The sequence below is a fragment of the Lynx canadensis genome, chromosome B1, assembly GCF_007474595.2.
Source record: "Lynx canadensis isolate LIC74 chromosome B1, mLynCan4.pri.v2, whole genome shotgun sequence".
Lineage (NCBI taxonomy): Eukaryota > Metazoa > Chordata > Mammalia > Carnivora > Felidae > Lynx > Lynx canadensis.
This window is the reverse complement of record NC_044306.2, coordinates 78,027,245-78,046,749: the sequence shown is the minus strand read 5'-3', so window position 1 is coordinate 78,046,749 and position 19,505 is coordinate 78,027,245. Positions and strand designations below refer to the sequence as shown.

Below are 19,505 nucleotides of genomic sequence, written 5' to 3'. Positions count from 1 at the left end.
TATCTATTTCTTCTATCCCATACCCATAACCTGTATACAGCTCAGATTCAGCTGTGCTGGAGAGCTCCCTTTTATGCAAAATATTTCAACAGGAGCTTCCAGAAGTTTCACATGGGCTAAACTTGGCAGCATTTCTGTTAGGATGTTAAGATGGAAGTTTTGGTTCACATTTAGTTTTTGAGAGGATATTTCTGTAGTGCTGGACTCTTGTCCTGTACAATATTGATCTCTCTTCTCTGTGACCGACTGGGGCTCCCTGACATGCCTAGATCTCTAATGAAGCTGTTTCTGCCATGGTGAAGAAAAAAAAAAAAAAAAAGAGTTAATCATGACTCCAAATTTACGATTTTCCCTTACCTCTTTCATGTCTTTATGCTTTTATTACAAATCTATGTACTCTTAAGTAATTAAAAGTTCATGTTGAAAGCCTAAAATTTTTACATAAATTATGTGTCCTTTGACTCATTATTTTTTTTTTTATGAAATTTATTGACAAATTGGTTTCCATACAACACCCAGTGCTCCTCCCAAAAGGTGCCCTCCTCAATACCCATCACCCACCCTCCCCTCCCTCCCACCCCCCATCAACCCTCAGTTTGTTCTCAGTTTTTAATAGTCTCTTATGCTTTGGCTCTCTCCCACTCTAACCTCTTTTTTTTTTTTTTTTTTTCCTTCCCCTCCCCCATGGGTTCCTGTTAAGTTTCTCAGGATCCACATAAGAGTGAAACCATATGGTATCTGTCTTTCTCTGTATGGCTTATTTCACTTAGCATTACACTCTCCAGTTCCATCCACGTTGCTACAAAGGGCCATATTTCATTTTTTCTCATTGCCACATAGTATTCCATTGTGTATATAAACCACAATTTCTTTATCCATTCATCAGTTGATGGACATTTAGGCTCTTTCCATAATTTGGCTATTGTTGAGAGTGCTGCTATGAACATTGGGGTACAAGTGCCCCTATGCATCAGTACTCCTGTATCCCTTGGATAAATTCCTAGCAGTGCTATTGCTGGGTCATACGGTAGGTCTATTTTTAATTTTCTGAGGAACCTCCACACTGCTTTCCAGAGCGGCTGCACCAATTTGCATTCCCACCAACAGTGCAAGAGGGTTCCCGTTTCTCCACATCCTCTCCAGCATCTATAGTCTCCTGATTTGTTCATTTTGGCCACTCTGACTGGTGTGAGGTGATACCTGAGTGTGGTTTTGATTTGTATTTCCCTGATAAGGAGCGACGCTGAACATCTTTTCATGTGCCTGTTGGCCATCTGGATGTCTTCTTTAGAGAAGTGTCTATTCATGTTTTCTGCCCATTTCTTCACTGGGTTATTTGTTTTTCGGGTGTGGAGTTTGGTGAGCTCTTTATAGATTTTAGATACTAGCCCTTTGTCCGATATGTCATTTGCAAATATCTTTTCCCATTCCGTTGGTTGCCTTTTAGTTTTGTTGGTTGTTTCCTTTGCTGTGCAGAAGCTTTTTATCTTCATAAGGTCCCAGTAATTCACTTTTGCTTTTAATTCCCTTGCCTTTGGGGATGTGTCGAGTAAGAGATTGCTACAGCTGAGGTCAGAGAGGTCTTTTCCTGCTTTCTCCTCTAAGGTTTTGATGGTTTCCTGTCTCACATTTAGGTCCTTTATCCATTTTGAGTTTATTTTTGTAAATGGTGTGAGAAAGTGGTCTAGTTTCAACCTTCTGCATGTTGCTGTCCAGTTCTCCCAGCACCATTTGTTAAAGAGGCTGTCTTTTTTCCATTGGATGTTCTTTCCTGCTTTGTCAAAGATGAGTTGGCCATACGTTTGTGGGTCTAGTTCTGGGGTTTCTATTCTATTCCATTGGTCTGTGTGTCTGTTTTTGTGCCAATACCATGCTGTCTTGATGATGACAGCTTTGTAGTAGAGGCTAAAGTCTGGGATTGTGATGCCTCCTGCTTTGGTCTTCTTCTTCAAAATTCCTTTGGCTATTCGGGGCCTTTTGTGGTTCCATATGAATTTTAGGATTGCTTGTTCTAATTTCGAGAAGAATGCTGGTGCAATTTTGATTGGGATTGCATTGAATGTGTAGATAGCTTTGGGTAGTATTGACATTTTGACAATATTTATTCTTCCAATCCATGAGCAGGGAATGTCTTTCCATTTCTTTAAGTCTTCTTCAATTACCTTCATAAGCTTTCTATAGTTTCAGCATACAGATCCTTTACATCTTTGGTTAGATTTATTCCTAGGTATTTTATGCTTCTTGGTGCAATTGTGAATGGGATCATTTTCTTTATTTGTCTTTCTGTTGCTTCATTGTTAGTGTATAAGAATGCAACTGATTTCTGGACATTGATTTTGTATCCTGCAACTTTGCTGAATTCATGTATCAGTTCTAGCAGACTTTTGGTGGAGTCTATCGGATTTTCCATGTATAATATCATGTCATCTGCAAAAAGCGAAAGCTTGACTTCATCTTTGCCAATTTTGATGCCTTTGATTTCCTTTTGTTGTCTGATTGCTGATGCTAGAACTTCCAGCACTATGTTAAACAACAGCGGTGAGAGTGGGCATCCCTGTCGTGTTCCTGATCTCAGGGAAAAAGCTCTCAGTTTTTCCCCGTTGAGGATGATGTTAGCTGTGGGCTTTTCATAAATGGCTTTTATGATCTTTAAGTATGTTCCTTCTATCCCGACTTTCTCAAGGGTTTTTATTAAGAAAGGGTGCTGGATTTTGTCAAAGGCCTTTTCTGCATCGATTGACAGGATCATATGGTTCTTCTCTTTTTTTTTGTTAATGTGATGTATCACATTGATTGATTTGCGAATGTTGAACCAGCCCTGCATCCCAGGAATGAATCCCACTTGATCATGGTGAATCATTCTTTTTATATGCTGTTGAATTCGATTTGCTAGTATCTTACTGAGAATTTTTGCATCCATATTCATCAGGGATATTGGCCTGTAGTTCTCTTTTTTTACTGGGTCTCTGTCTGGTTTAGGAATCAAAGTAATACTGGCTTCATAGAAGGAGTCTGGAAGTTTTCCTTCCCTTTCTATTTCTTGGAATAGCTTGAGAAGGATAGGTATTATCTCTGCTTTAAACGTCTGGTAGAACTCCCCTGGGAAGCCATCTGGTCCTGGACTCTTATTTGTTGGGAGATTTTTGATAACCGATTCAATTTCTTCGCTGGTTATGGGTCTGTTCAAGCTTTCTATTTCCACCTGATTGAGTTTTGGAAGAGTGTGGGTGTTCAGGAATTTGTCCATTTCTTCCAGGTTGTCCAATTTGTTGGCATATAATTTTTCATAGTATTCCCTGATAATTGTTTGTATCTCTGAGGGATTGGTTGTAATCATTCCATTTTCATTCATGATTTTATCTATTTGGGTCATCTCCCTTTTCTTTTTGAGAAGCCTGGCTAGAGGTTTGTCGATTTTGTTTATTTTTTCAAAAAACCAACTCTTGGTTTCGTTGATCTGCTCTACAGTTTTTTTAGATTCTATATTGTTTATTTCTGCTCTGATCTTTATTATTTCTCTTCTTCTGCTGGGTTTAGGCTGCCTTTGCTGTTCTGCTTCTAGTTCCTTTAGGTGTGCTATTAGATTTTGTATTTGGGATTTTTCTTGTTTCTTGAGATAGGCCTGGATTGCAATGTATTTTCCTCTCAGGACTGCCTTCGCTGCGTCCCAAAGCGTTTGGATTGTTGTATTTTCATTTTCGTTTGTTTCCATATATTTTTTGATTTCTTCTCTAATTGCCTGGTTGACCCACTCATTCGTTAGTAGGGTGTTCTTTAACCTCCACGCTTTTGGAGGTTTTCCAGACTTTTTCCTGTGGTTGATTTCAAGCTTCATAGCATTGTGGTCTGAAAGTATGCATGGTATAATTTCAATTCTTGTAAACTTATGAAGGGCTGTTTTGTGACCCAGTATATGATCTATCTTGGAGAATGTTCCATGTGCACTCGAGAAGAAAGTATATTCTGTTGCTTTGGGATGCAGAGTTCTAAATATATCTGTCAAGTCCATCTGATCCAATGTCTCATTCAGGGCCCTTGTTTCTTTATTGACTGTGTGTCTAGATGATCTATCCATTTCTGTAAGTGGGGTGTTAAAGTCCCCTGCAATTACCACATTCTTATCAATAAGGTTGCTTCTGTTTATGAGTAATTGTTTTATATACTTGGGGGCTCCGGTATTCGGCGCATAGACATTTATAATTGTTAGCTCTTCCTGATGGATAGACCCTGTAACTATTATATAATGTCCTTCTTCATCTCTTGTTACAGCCTTTAATTGAAAGTCTAGTTTGTCTGATATAAGTATGGCTACTCCAGCTTTCTTTTGGCTTCCAGTAGCATGATAAATAGTTCTCCATCCCCTCACTCTGAATCTAAAGGTGTCCTCAGGTCTAAAATGAGTCTCTTGTAGACAGCAAATAGATGGGTCTTGTTTTTTTATCCATTCTGATACCCTATGTCTTTTGGTTGGCGCATTTAATCCGTTTACATTCAGTGTTATTATAGAAAGATACGGGTTTAGAGTCATTGTGATGTCTGTATGTTTTATGCTTGTAGTGATGTCTCTGGTACTTTGTCTCACAGGGTCCCCCTTAGGCTCTCTTGTAGGGCTGGTTTAGTGGTGACAAATTCCTTCAGTTTTTGTTTGTTTGGGAAGACCTTTATCTCTCCTTCTATTCTAAATGACAGACTTGCTGGATAAAGGATTCTCGGCTGCATATCTTTTCTGTCTAGCACACTGAAAATCTCGTGCCAATTCTTTCTGGCCTGCCAGGTTTCAAAAGAGAGATCAGTCACGAGTCTTATAGGTCTCCCTTTATATGTGAGGGCACGTTTACCCCTTGCTGCTTTCAGAATTTTCTCTTTATCCTTGTATTTTGCCAGTTTCACTATGATATGTCGTGCAGAAGATCGATTCAAGTTACGTCTGAAGGGAGTTCTCTGTGCCTCTTGGATTTCAATGCCTTTTTCCTTCCCCAGTTCAGGGAAGTTCTCAGCTATGATTTCTTCAAGTACCCCTTCAGCACCTTTCCCTCTCTCTTCCTCCTCTGGGATACCAATTATGCGTATATTATTTCTTTTTAGTGTATCACTTAGTTCTCTAATTTTCCCCTCATACTCCTGGATTTTTTTATCTCTCTTTTTCTCAGCTTCCTCTTTTTCCATAACTTTATCTTCTAGTTCACCTATTCTCTCCTCTGCCTCTTCCATCCGAGCCGTGGTGGTTTGCATTTTGTTTTGCATTTCATTTAAAGCGTTTTTCAGCTCCTCGTGACTGTTCCTTAGTCCCTTGATCTCTGTAGCAAGAGATTCTCTGCTGTCCTGTATACTGTTTTCCAGCCCAGCGATTAATTTTATGACTATTATTCTAAATTCACTTTCTGTTATATTATTTAAATCCTTTTTGATCAGCTCATTAGCTGTTGTTATTTCCTGGAGATTCTTCTGAGGGGAATTCTTCCGCTTGGTCATTTTGGATAGTCCCTGGTGTGGTGAGGGCCTGCAGGGCACTTCCCCTGTGCTGTGGTGTGTAACTGGAGTTGGTGGGTGGGGCCGCAGTCAGTCCTGATGTCTGCCCCCAGCCCACCGCTGGGGCCACAGTCAGACTGGTGTGTGCCTTCTCTTCCCCTCTCCTAGGGGCGGGATTCACTGTGGGGTGGCGTGGCCCGTCTGGGCTACTTGCACACTGCCAGGCTTGTGATGCTGGGGATCTGGCGTATTAGCTGGGGTGGGAAGGCAAGGTGCACGGCGGCAGGGGGGGCAGGCTTAGCTCGCTTCTCCTTAGGTGATCCACTTCAGGAGGGGCCCTGTGGCAGCCGGAGGGAGTCAGATCCGCTGCCGGAGGTTTGGCTCCGCAGAAGCACAGAGTTGGGTGTTTGCGCGGAGCGAGCAATTTCCCTGGCCGGAACAGGTTCCCTTTGGGATTTTGGCTGGGGGATGGGCGGGGGAGATGGCGCTGGCGAGCGCCTTTGTTCCCCGCCAAACTGAGCTCTGTCGTCCGGGGGCTCTGCAGCTCACCCTCCTTTTGTCCTCCAGCCTTCCCGCTTTCCGAGCAGAGCTGTTAACTTATGACCTCCCAGACGCTAAGTCGCGCTTGCTGTCGGAACACAGTCCGTCAGGCCCCTCCGCTTTTGCAAGCCGGACTCGGGGGCTCTGCTTGGCTGGCGAGCCGCCCCTCCGCCCCGGCTCCCTCCCGCCAGTCCGTGGAGTGCGCACCGCCTCGCCGCCCTTCCTACCCTCTTCCGTGGGCCTCTCGTCTGCGCTTGGGTCCGGTGACTCCGTTCTGCTAATCCTCTGGCGGTTTTCTGGGTTATTTAGGCAGGTGTAGGTGGAATCTAAGTGATCAGCAGGACGCGCGGTGAGCCCAGCGTCCTCCTACGCCGCCATCTTCCTGCGCCTCTCCTGACTCATTATTTTTTGAAAAATATTTACCTATGTTGCTACATGTACCATTAGCCCACTACCTGAGTAGTATTTATTACATGTCAGTGATTTTTTATATGTCTAAATTACTTGATAATATGTCTTAAAAAGAAAATGATAGATGGAGAGGTAAGAACAGTCTTTTCTAATTTTGTCTGCTATATCATTTTCATTAGAGATAAGTCATTAGCAAGGAGGGGGAAGATGGAGGTGTTAAGTTTGAGAAGGACTGAATTGTATGAAATATTCTGGGAGAAGAAGAAATCGAATTAACTTAAAAAAATGGAATGAAACTGCCTGGCAGTTCTAGGGGTCCACCTGACATTTATGATCAGAAATTTAAAGTGAAATAAATCAGCATGGTTGTGTTTTTCTCCAGCCATGCCATGTTCATCTTCTTGAACTAGGCAGAGACTTGGCTCTGTCAGATTCAGCCTTTTGGAAATTAAGGCTGGGGAGAGTAAGGAAGTTAATATGTATCGTGAAAAGCTGACATGACTGGATCCATTTTAAATGGAGCTGGAGTGGTCACTGCAGAGAAACTGCCTTACCTCCCTTTATTTGAACTGAGCCATAACCTTTGGACTGGGCAAAAGGGCAAGCAATTGACTTAAGAAGTCAGTAGGAGAAAAGACATGCTGATCACAGGACTGACAGTCGTGAACTTTCTGAAGATAGAATCAGCAGTCAGTCAATGTATAACCCAGAGTAGCTTAGTTTGTTACCATCCATCGAAAAATTTTTCCTTCCATTCTTCAACTCATCTAATCACCCGCTTTTTTTTCCTCATAAAAACCCCTTGCTTTCACCCTACAAGTGGTACACTATTTGGGTTTCTACCTAACTCTGTGCTCCGTGAATTGTAATTCTTTGATCCCAAATAAAAGGCTTTTGGGCCTCACATTACAGCTCTTATTTTCAGGTTAACAGTATGTGTGGGGTACCATGGAATAAATCCAAGCTAAGTAATGGGGAAGGTGAAAGACCCCAAGGGTTATGAATATTATAAATATAGTAAAGTTAATGGATTCAATGTTCCATGTGCTGCAGATTTATTGAAGGGAAAGAAGAGCCATAAAGATGTGAGAGGTGGTCAGGGAGAAGGAAGCTTGAAAAACAGATATTGGAGGCTTGCAGTTGCTGGGAATGACAAAATCCAGTTAGAGCCAAGGAAGCAAGTTGCTATAGGAATATGACCATTAGAAATGAAAATTAAAGAAAATGAGAGCCTAGGTTATGCTCAAAACTGCCAATTGCAAGCACCTCCAGAAAACTGAAGGAACACAGAGAGCTGTAAGTAAACAGAACAAAAGTCCTCAAGTTACTATAAATGCCTCAGTCCTGCAAATGTTATATTTAGGGAGCTAGTTATTATCTGCAGAATAACAAGTTTTGAATATGGTAGTTGGTGATGGGCTTCTTTGCCTTTCACTTCAACCAAAAACGTCATGAAGACCATAGTATTAGAAGCATTTCTAGCAATGATTGGTTCTAGGTAGGTACAGAAAACAAAAGTATGGCACAAGCTAGAAATTTACAGTACTTACATGAGCAGTCATCTCATTGCTGAAAAGCAGTACTGCTCTTAACTCCACAATAATCAGAATTTTTTCCAAGGGCAGAGTAAGCAGAGTAAGACTGACCTACTGGAAATTAGCCAGCTGATATGGGCTATTAATACACGGCAAGTGGGGCGCCTGGGTGGCGCAATCGGTTCAGCGTCCGACTTCAGCCAGGTCACGATCTCGCGGTCCGTGAGTTCGAGCCCGCGGCAGGCTCTGGGCTGATGGCTCAGAGCCTGGAGCCTATTTCCAATTCTGTGTCTCCTTCTCTCTCTGCCCCTCCCCCGTTCATGCTCTGTCTCTCTCTGTCCCAAAAATAAATAAACGATGAAAAAAAAAAATCTTAAAAAAAAAATAAAAATACACGGCAAGTGTTCTTACTCTATTTCTGGCTACACCTGCCCAGGGTGAGGTTCACCTGCATGATACATGCACAAGGGCTGAATTTGGGTGCAATTCCCAACACGCCAGTCTTAACTCCATCCTTTCTCTCTCAACAAAAAGTCTTTAGAATTCCAGTAAGTTAGAGTGATGCTACACAGATTATTTCTAATCCATTCAAATTTCTTTCTTCCTTTAAAAATTTGGGTATAATAACTTTCTTAGAATCAAATTATTTGGAAATAAGTTTTTAACTTATTTAAATGCATGGGAATGTTATAAGACCTTGGTTAAGAGACATAAGTTTAATAGATTGTTTAATGTTACATGAAAATTGCTATACTAGAAAATATACACAATAAATTGTAGGTATAGAGTCAATTTTGCCTTTTCTGATTAGTACTATGAATTAAACTCCACAAAGAATAAAGAGAAAAAGAAGGTTCTGATATCTGCCTTTTTTGAGCAATTATTAGTGTTGATGGGAGTTACTAACTATAATACATATGCTATGCAAATGTGCTTACATTTGTGTACTTGTTTTTACCTTAAAAGATGACAACTGCATACAAGGATGCATATGAAAATTAAGTCCTCTATATATAAACCACTAAGGAGCATCAGATGAAAAGATGTTTGGTTACTCATCATGCCAAAAATATATATATAAGCATTAGTAGATAAGGAATCATTGGAAAGAATACTTTGAAAGACTATAAATCCAACAACTTTCTGGTAGAAATATGAGGTACTTATGTTAAAATGCCTGAAAAACCATTCCCTGAAAGAATCTTACTCTATAAACATCTCCTTGCATAACAGACCAACGTGACTCATAAGAAAATGCAGCTACAAAACAATATTACCATGTGGATTTCAACATGGAAACAGTCACAGAATTTTAAATTTTGGAAATTGAAATACCAAATGAAACTCATGAGCTTATCACAGCTTTAAAGGCAAACTTTAAGTTAACAAGACTTTAGCATTAACAACTGGCTTCTATGATGCCAAATTGGCAGTTCTCACAAGTATGGTTCTATAGATCTGAATCATAAGCTTGCATTTCAGTACCATTTATAATATACAGAGCATGACAGACTTCACAACCTGGGAACATCATGGTGCCTTACTGAGCAGAGCATAATTTTTTTTTTTAGTTTTTATTTAAATTACACTTACTTAACATACAGTGTAATATTAGTTTCAGGTGTACAATATAGTGATTCAACACTGATTTTTTTTTAATCTTGATTCAAAACTGTTAGAAAATGTGCATTCCTAAAGGTGACTTAAAAAGTGAACTGGGTGAGGTACCTGGGTGGCTCAGATGGTTGAGCATCTAGCTCTTTATTTTGGCTCAAGTCATGATCTCACGTTTTGTGGGTTCTAGCCCCATGTTGGGCTCAGTGCTGACAGTGTGCAACCTGCTTGGGATTCTCTCACTCCTTCTCTCTCTGCCCCTCCCCTGCTCACACTCTCTCTCAAAATAAATAAACTTAAAAAAAAGTGGACTAGGTGAGGGGCACCTGGGTGCCTCATTTGGTTGACCGACTGTTGATTTCAGCTCATGATCCCAGGTCATGATCCCAGGGTCATGAGATCGAACCCCCATGTCATACTCCACACAGAGTGTAGAGCCTGGTTAAGATTATCTCTCTTTCTCCTTCTGCTCCACTCCCCTGTTCCCCCACCCCCGCTCTCTAAAATAAAATAAAAATAAAATTAAAATTAAAATTAAATTTAAAAAGTGGACTGGGTAAGATTGGCAAAACTCACTTGACTGTCAAGGGCTGAAAATTACTCTAATTCCTTTGACAGTTTTCACTTCACTGGGGGAATTAATGGGACTCTGGATCAAATGGAATGCCAGAAAACACACACACACACACACACACACAGCTCTTTAATGCTTTTTGATGTTGGAATACTTATATCATAAAATGTTGCATTTCATAAGACTTTCTGATGAAATATTTTATATTAATGTTTCATTAATCAGCAACTTGCTAGCAAAGTTGTTTTCAATATTTCATACCCCTGATACTATAGTAATTTAATCATATAAAACAAAGACTAGCTAGTGGATTTTTGCATGTTAAGAGTATAGGGTGTGTAATCTTAATAAACAGTGATCTAACAAAAGGAGCCTAAAACCTTGCCCTCTAATAGACTTATGAAAGTAATTATACCTTTATTGAAGTTACACTCCTCTCAAACCCCTGCTGTTCCTGCTGTTTCTTGAAGATGGTTATTCTCTACTTAACGAAAACAGACAGGCCTTAAAAGAATAGCTAGTGTTAAGTCATATTACACAATTTAATCAGATTCTCTATGTAGCTTATAACAATGGTCCAAATATTTCAACCCAAACAATAAAAGACTCAAAGCCTTAAAAAAAAAAAAAAAATCCCAGAATGGCTAATTAGACTACCTTACTAATTGGAGTAACAACTCACATGACTGCAGGAAGACAGGAAAGGGGAAAGGGGAAAGTCTTTCATTGGCCCAGATCATTCCCAGGGCATATCATTAGCATAGGCTTTCACAGGCTTTGCACAGCCATAGCTAGGGTGAAAGAAGGCATTAACAGAATGAAATAATGAAATATGAGACAGAATATCAAGAACCATCTTTAAAAAGTGTTAGGGGAGAAAGCAGGCAAAACTGTGGGAGCAGCTGCTTGGATTACATAGCTGAAGCATGGTGGTGAGAGACAGATCTTACAGGGTTGCTCTTTGCCCCTAGGGTCTGGTCCCTCTAGTTTATGCAGGGGTGTTCAAGTTCTAGAGAAACATGTTTAAATAGCTCCTAACTGACACAAAACTGATATATGTATCCAAAGTCTAATATGAATTGTGTATTTGAAAATATCCATTTCCAATAGATGACAGGTGAATACACAGGATTCAAAACAAGAAGAACAGTATAAGAAGAAACCACTGTCAACTAGATCTCAGTGAATGATCTGACATCTTTTAGTCAGCAGTTTTAGTAATACCACGCTCTCTCCAGTTACCCACAGATTTCTCCTCTTCACCATTACCAGCTGACCTAAAAATTCTAATTTGCCTTGCACAAATCTCTCTTTTATGTGTGAAACCTCTTTCTCTTATGATCTAGTTAATTCATGCAACAATGATTGACATTATCTTCAACATTCTCTATAACCTTCTCTGACTTCCAAACTTAAGACATGACATTTGTATTAGTGCTCGATGCTATTGTGAATATATAAACATTTACAACCTTGTATTTATCTAGTTATATATGTCCATGTCCCTCCTGTTATTAAGTGGATTTTTGAGACCTTTGAACCACAATATATTTCACAGCACATATAAAGTGCTCAAAATGTATTTGTTGAAATTTGTTGTTACAATTTTATCAAAAAAGATTCTGGATTGCCACAACCACGGAAGGCATCCATGTAGTATGCTCTAATTCATTTCTTTTCACTTCATAACTTATTCCTGAAATCATCAGAGAAGAGAATGTGTTTTTACCTTTCACGTGGCTGAAAGCATCAGAAAATATCTACTAAAACACCAGAAAAAAAAAGTTGCAACCTGCTATACAAAGGCTACAGACACCACTGACAAAATCTTTACTTTTTTGTAATGCATGGAAAGAGTATCGATTCATGGGAGTTTTGCAGTACACCCATCAGAGTAGATGGGACAAACATCAAACACTTTTAAGTACTTGATATTACTTTTTTTTTTTTAAGTTTATTTATTTTGAGAGAGAGAGAGAGAGAGCGAGCGAGCAAGCATGAGCAGGGGAGGGGCAGAGAGAGAGGGAGAGATTAAATCCCAAGTAGTTCTCCACAGGGTCAGCCAAAGCCAGACACAGAGCTCAATTCCATGAACCATGAAATCATGACCTAAGCCGAAATCCAGAATTCGATGCTTAATTGACTGAGCCACCCAGGTGCCCCAACACCAAATACTTCTAAAGGGATCCAGTGTTCTATAACACAAGTACATGAAATTCTGCTAAAGAACTTCATGACAAATCGGTTCAGGATTCTTCTAGAATTCTTCTAGATTCTTCTAGGAAGTGGAGGTGATAGTAAAAGGAGTATTATCATTATATAGTCATTAGAATAGGTGCCAAACTTTCCTAACACTGACCACATGCTCAAAGTCATCTTTATTAAGTCATCTCAGATAATTTTGTCCTAAGAATTCTACTCATTTACTTGCCTCCATATTTTTTGAGCATTCTGTCTTTCTCTAGTGAACAAATTTAGATCACTAGGTCATAGGTTTTACTGAACTGGGTCATGACAATAGTATGAAGAACCAGTATCAGTATGTCTAACATGAGGATTATTCCTCCTACCCACCCCCCCACCCCCAGCCAGACACCAATCAACCAGGAAGCTAAATTGATTTGAAGAAGTAGGAAAAACTCCACATCTATTGACATTGAATAGTATATATAACACAATTGATAAGAAATAAATGGAGAGACACTGCAGCTGTGCTAGCCTGAATTCAGTCTGAGTTGGGGCAGGCACTGGCAAGCCGGAAATTTCAGAGGCATATTTCGAAATGAGAAAGCCACAGAATGGCTTCACACACATCCCAAGCTAACTGGAAAACAATGGGAATGAACAGGAAAGACCCAAGAGTACCAGTGGAAGGTAGAATATGAGGCAGATGTAAAATATGAGCACATTCGAGCACTGAATGTACTCCCAACCCACACACACAGATCAGGCAGAGGCTGGGAACCTTAATGGCTCAAGGTGTTTGAGTAAACACTCTGTCTAATCATAGGCTGACAGCTAGGTTATACAGAATCAGAGATAGTTTTTTCAAAAGCCACTCTAAAAAAATTAAAACAATGACTGAGCAGAGAAATGAACAGCCAAACACCTGGGGGAGACAGATCAGATTCCAGATATTAAGTCCAGAGAAGTTACTAAATAAATAAATAAACCCTTGGAAAGGGGACGCCAGAATCCATAGTTGCAACAACATATTACCTAAAATGTCCAGTATTCAACAAAAATAACAATAGAAACATTCAAATAAATAGGAAAGTGTGACCAATACTCAGGGGAAAAACAGCAGTCAACAAAAATTAAGTCTGAATGGACTTATATATTAGATTTAGCAGATGAAGACATCAAAGATGCTACTATAAATGTGCTCAAATAATTGAAATAAATTATATTTAAAGAATTAATGGGAAATATGACAATTACTCAAAAATGGCATTATCACGATAAACAGAATCTGTAAAAAAAATAAATGGATTCTAGCATTGAAAAATGTAATAACTGTGGGGAATAAGCTTAGGAGTTCCCTGAGCCTGCACTGATGGGTTAACAAGGCATAAAGAATTAGAAAGCCATAGGATGTACACACCCAAGTTTTGGTAAACAAGATTAGGTAAATAAGATTAGGTAAACAGGGCAAAGTCCCCCTGTGTAGGAGAAGCAGGGCAAAGGCCTCCAGTATAGGACAAAGGTACAGGAACAGAGAATCTCAGGATGAAAACATCCAAGACGAGGTAAACAAGATTAGGTAATTCAGGGTAGAAATGCCCCCCCAACTTAGTACAATAGCAGAAAGCTGCTTTCACAGGAAGGACCAAATTAGGTAAAAAGGTAAATAGAGCTATAGATTGCAGTGGGGCAAAGTTGCCCAGAGGGGAGCTAATTAGCAAAAGAAAGGTGCCTTGTTGACCCTGAGGTAGCATGCTGGGTCTTTCTGGTCTCCTAGACCAGTTTAGGTAAACAGAGGTGAGGACTCAGTCTGCTGTGAACAACCTTCTGTCTGGTGCCAGGATTTTGTTTTGTATTGACCCAAACTCCTAACACCGCATATCTTCAAAACCCCCTTTCCCTACACACCCATGACTTAATGTTCATGATTTCATTGTCTGTTTGTGCGCATCCATCACCACATTTGTAAGCCTTCTGATCCTAATAAAAATGGAGCAAGGACCCTTACTTGGGGCTCTTGTTTCCTCCTGGACATTAGCCTCTCTCTCATTTTTAATCCTGTGTCCCGTTTTCTTGCTGGACAAGAGAGAACTCCAGACACAGAGTCTATGACAAATAAAAAATGAAAAATTTACAAAACAGGCTCAGCAACAGATTTGAGAAGACAGAAGGCAGAAAGTAAACTTGAAGATAGATCAATAAATATTATCCACTTTTAAGAACAGAACAAGGGGCTCCTGGGTGGCTCTTCAGTTGAGTGTCCAACTTTGGCTCAGGTCATGATCTTACAGTCTGTGATTTCAAGCCCCGTATTGGGCTCTGTGCTGACAGCTCAGAGCCTGGAGCCTGCTTTGGATTCTGTGTCTCCCTCTCTCTGTGCCCCTCTCCCTGCTCATACTCACTCTCTTTCTCTCCCTCTCTCTGTCTTTTAAAAATAAAGAACAAAATTGAAAAAAAGGTAAACACAGCCTCTGAGACCTCTGGGACACATGAAGTGTACTCATATAATGTATAAGAGTCTAAGAAGGAAAGGAGAGAGGGGAAAATGTACCAAAAAATGGCTGAAAAAATGACAAATTTGATGAAACATTAATCTACAGATCCAAGAAGTTCAATGAACCCTAAGTATGATAAACATGGGTGATCCATGATCCATACCCATGTCTATGGTATTTTGTTACGACAGACCTAGCAATGAATACACCAAGCAATGCCTGTGTCAAAGATGACACTGCAGATCAGGTAGACATTCCACATGCTATGTCAGTATGTAAATGCCCTCTATCCCTTTAGCCACAATCTCAGAACAAAGGGAATGAAAAGCCAGACTGACTGAATTCAATTTTGATGGACAGAAGCTAGAAATAAAAATTAACTTGTTGTAGAAAAACAGTGAGGGGGTGCCTGGGTGGCTCAGTTGGTTGACTGTTTGACTCTTAATTCAGCTCGTCCGGCTCTGAGCTCAGTGTGGAAACTGCTTAAGATTCTCTCTCTCTCTCTCTCTCCTTCTGCCCCTCTCCCCTGCTCATGCTCTCTCTCTCTCTCTCTCTTTCTTTCTCAAATAAAAGGAAAAAAAAATAAAAACAGTGAGTTTATGAGCTGAGATTTGTACCAACAACATACATATATAGTGTGATCAAATTTTTATTATATAAAAAAAAGAAGATTGTCAGATAGTCTCCCCCAAATGTTAATAGTAGCACTAGGAAATCCATATAAGACCTGACTACCTATTCTATTTGACCCCTAGTCAGTAGCTGGAACACAAAATAACCAGTAATTTTCATTTCATCTTTGTTTTAGGGTGTGTCTTCAGCATTTTATAATAAATATGTGCTAAATGTTTTTAGAAGTTATTTAAAATAAGGTTCCAATACTTCTGTATTTTTTTACTGCCAGAATTTGCCCATGTCTCACATTTCCTATACCCTAGAATCTCTTCCTATCTTTTTAATCCTCTTTAAACCCCTTTCCTGGATAATTAAAATTTTGTCATTAGAGTGTCTGTTCATATGAAAAAAATTTAAGGAAAAATAATTATACATTTCTAATTTAATAACATAAAACCTTTTCTCTAGAAAACAGCAAAAAATTCAGTGTTGTCCATTTATGGTGGACAAAGCTGTGCCCTGAGGAGCAGGAGGCCCAGGATTTAGTTATAGTTTGCTACTAACTAGTCAGGGAACTTGAAATAATTCACATTCCATTTTAGGCCACAGTTTCTTCAGATGCATAGAATATGTTAGGTTAATAACATACAGGTAATTTCTGGGTTTCTGATTTTAAAGGTTTTTGTCTAGAGCTCCATAGTGAAAATGGACTTGTCTTCATTATTACTGTGTGTTCATTTTAACTGCAGAAAATAAACTAAACGTTCTATTTGCATGCTGGAAAAATACTGGAAAACACTCAAAGTTCAAATTTCTAAAAATTTAGGCAGATGATAAGAGAACAGATGATATAGAACCACAGTGTATTATTTTCCTTACTTTCAGATATGCCTTTCTGTAGTTTTTAGTTTCATTTGTTGAGATTTAAATGAATATCAAATATATCATGTTTGCATACTCTTCAGCTTTTAAGATCAATGCATGCATGTAGCCTAAGATCAATGCATACATGTAGCCTGAAGTTGCTTCATTTTCCCAAGGGAAGATTTTCAGACAAAAATCGTGTCCTCAGTCACAAATTTTTTGTTACCATAGTGATGAGAATAAAGAATGGGGTGGGGGAGCTAAAAATACCTGAATACATACAGACAGTTTTAGGAATGTGACCTGCTTGGTGTCATACACCAAAGAAGTTAATCAATTGAATTAAGTACATATGCGTTAGGTAAAATATGCTACTGGGTGAAAAAATGCGTAGGTTTCACATCTGGCGCTATTATCCCAATCAAAGAAGTCAGTATGAATGAAGATGACTGACAATCTAAAACACATAAAATCAGATTATTTTAAAAATGGAATATATACCAGAAGCAAGTAGAAAACCATTAATTTAGCTTCATTTCTCATAATTTTTTTTCCATTAGTTAGGATATTTCCATTTCAAATGAAAGCTTCTTATGCACCAAAAGAATTTTTTCAAGTGGATGGAGCAACATAATTGGACATATATTTTAAATTATGTTAGAGTGGCTCCTTTCTGTAAAAAAAAAAAAAAAAAAAAAAAAACACTTCCCAATTTCAGGCAGTATAATAAAAACAATATGTTTTAAAACTAAGTTTTCTTTTGAAAATTCTAGTTTTAATAAGAAATTTCATAAACTCAATCATTTGCAGAAAACCTACTATATTGCAAGGCATTAGGCTAGTCTGTGAAAGATCAACAAAAGGCAGTACTTGCTGTCAAGAATGTTTTCATCATCTAATTATGCTTTCATAACATCGACTTTTAAAGTATCTTCACATAGTAAAATGGAAGCAACACCGAACCTAACTTAAAGAGACCAGGAGTCAAGTTCCAACTCTACTAGTGAGCTTAGAAAAGTCTCTTCTTAAGTCTCAGCCCTGTCATCTGTAAAATGAGCATAAATGAACACACAGTTCATTGTGATATAAGAGAGGGTGGAAACCAACAAAAAAAACATTCAGTAAACAAGCTCTATAGAATGAATCAGTATACAAAGAGATTCAACAGTTAAACATTTTCAACATAAAAAATTATCAAAACTATTAAGTATACTTACAAATTTTTTAAGAATAATGAAAGCAAACATTACTGAGCACTTGTATTGGGACACATATTTTAAATAAATTATTTCATTTAAACTTCACAACAGTCCAATTGACTTAGATAGTATTATCTTTGTTTTATGGTTGAGAAAAATAAGGCATAGCAGAGATAAATAAATTGTCCAAAGATACAACCAGTAAGTGGTGAAGCCAGGAATTAAACCCAGGAGAGCTAATGCCAGAGCCATACTCTAAATCTAAGCTTATATGATATATTCCAAAATAATCAGTAGAGGGAAATATTTCTATGAAACTGTTAATTTGAAAACAAAATTATATTTTAGATTACTAACACTGATCAGTATAAGTTTTAAAATGTCTAATTCATGCTATTTTGCTGCATTTAATTTTTTCATTATTATTTATTATAAAGAAAAATGAAAACAATTTAAACATGCAATGATAAATAGCTTATAGAACCTCCATATGACAGATTATCACCCAGTCATTAATAATGCTGTGAAAGGTATGGCTTGGAAACTTGTAAGCATTGGTAAGCAAAAAAAGCAGATTTTTAAACATGTAGAAAATAATCTCACTTTTCATAAAAATAATGTCATATACATAGAAAAAAATAGGAAAGATAGACATCAAATGCTTACAATTATTATTTCTTAGCAGTTTTGTATATTTATACATTCCTAAATTTTCTATAATAAACATTCTAGGTTTTTGTCATTAGAAAAAAAAAAATTAAACAATCTAGTCATGACTACTAAAGCACAAAATGACTTAGATGCTTCTGCCAATCTGTGAGCAAATAGTTATTGAGAGTTGAGAAAACTGTTCTAGGTACTAGGGATACAGCAGTGGCAAAGCAAAGTCATAGGTAATAAATTAGGTAAACTAAAAATTAAGAAAGAGAACTTCAAACCTATAATGAATCTCCAACTTTGTCACTCTGACCTTAATCAAATCTTCCTACAGGTATATGAGTCCTTTTCCTGTATTTAAAGTTTATTTATTTATTTTGAGGGGCAGGGGAAGGGGCAGAAAAAAATGGGAGAAAGAATCCCAAGCAGTTTCCTCAGTGTCAGTAGAGAGCCCCACACAGGGCTCATTTTCACAATTTTTCTCAGTTAAATTGTGAACACACCATCCATCATCTCTAAACATAACAGCAAGCTATAGCACTATTATGGTCATAGAAACATTCAGAAGAACCTTAAGGAATTAAGGAAAACTTGTTGATATTCCCCACATCTTCGTGACAATTTTCACGGGATGTTCTTCCATTTAAATTATTAAGTATTCTCATACAATACTATCCTTTCACCTATTTACTGTTCAGAAAATAAAGGATTTTCTAACTGTAAAATTCTATTGAAATAGTTTACAATGTTTAAATATTTAAACTTGGCTATGTTCTTCAGTACCAAATCTAGCTATCCGGTAGAAAGATTTTTGGCATCAGTAGTTAAAATATAGTGGCTTAAAATACACTATGTTAGACGTAATTTATATTGTATCAAAAATATATTAAAATCTTCAAAACTTAAAATAACCTCCTCCGCCCCTTTAAAAAAACGTGTGTTACATTAACTTCTTTGAATCATCCTTAAATTTCTTCTTTTAAATATATTAAAATCAGATTTTTAAACCTTTAGGAAAAGGATTTTATAAGACAAATTTAATGGAAAAGAAACATGGGAACAATTTAAATTTAAATTATATTTAATTAAATAAGAAGGAAGGAAGGAAAGAACAAGGGAGGAAGAAAAGGAGGAGAGGGAAAGACAAAGTAAGAGAAAAGAAGGACAAGAAACGGGAAACCACTCACCTTTATGGACCAGGTCCCAAACTTCATCAATTTGCTGCTGGATTGGGAAATGACCACACTCATTGAAGAATTTAAGGAGCTCGCTTCTTTCCAATCCTTGCCAATCTTCTCTCTTAGCAAACATTGTTTCATAGACTAAAAGAAAGACATAAAATATTTTC

General features: G+C 38.1%; 1 protein-coding gene across 1 annotated transcript in view; it reads right to left on the bottom strand.

The window, feature by feature from the left end:
- The window catches only part of IQCM (IQ motif containing M), a 390,946-nt gene that overhangs the window by 157,924 nt on the left and 213,517 nt on the right, over window positions 1-19,505 (bottom strand). Inside the window, exon 10 of the mRNA XM_030312945.1 lies at window positions 19,345-19,479. Coding sequence (XP_030168805.1) covers window positions 19,345-19,479 — 135 coding nt within the window. The remainder of the gene's footprint in view (window positions 1-19,344; window positions 19,480-19,505) is intronic.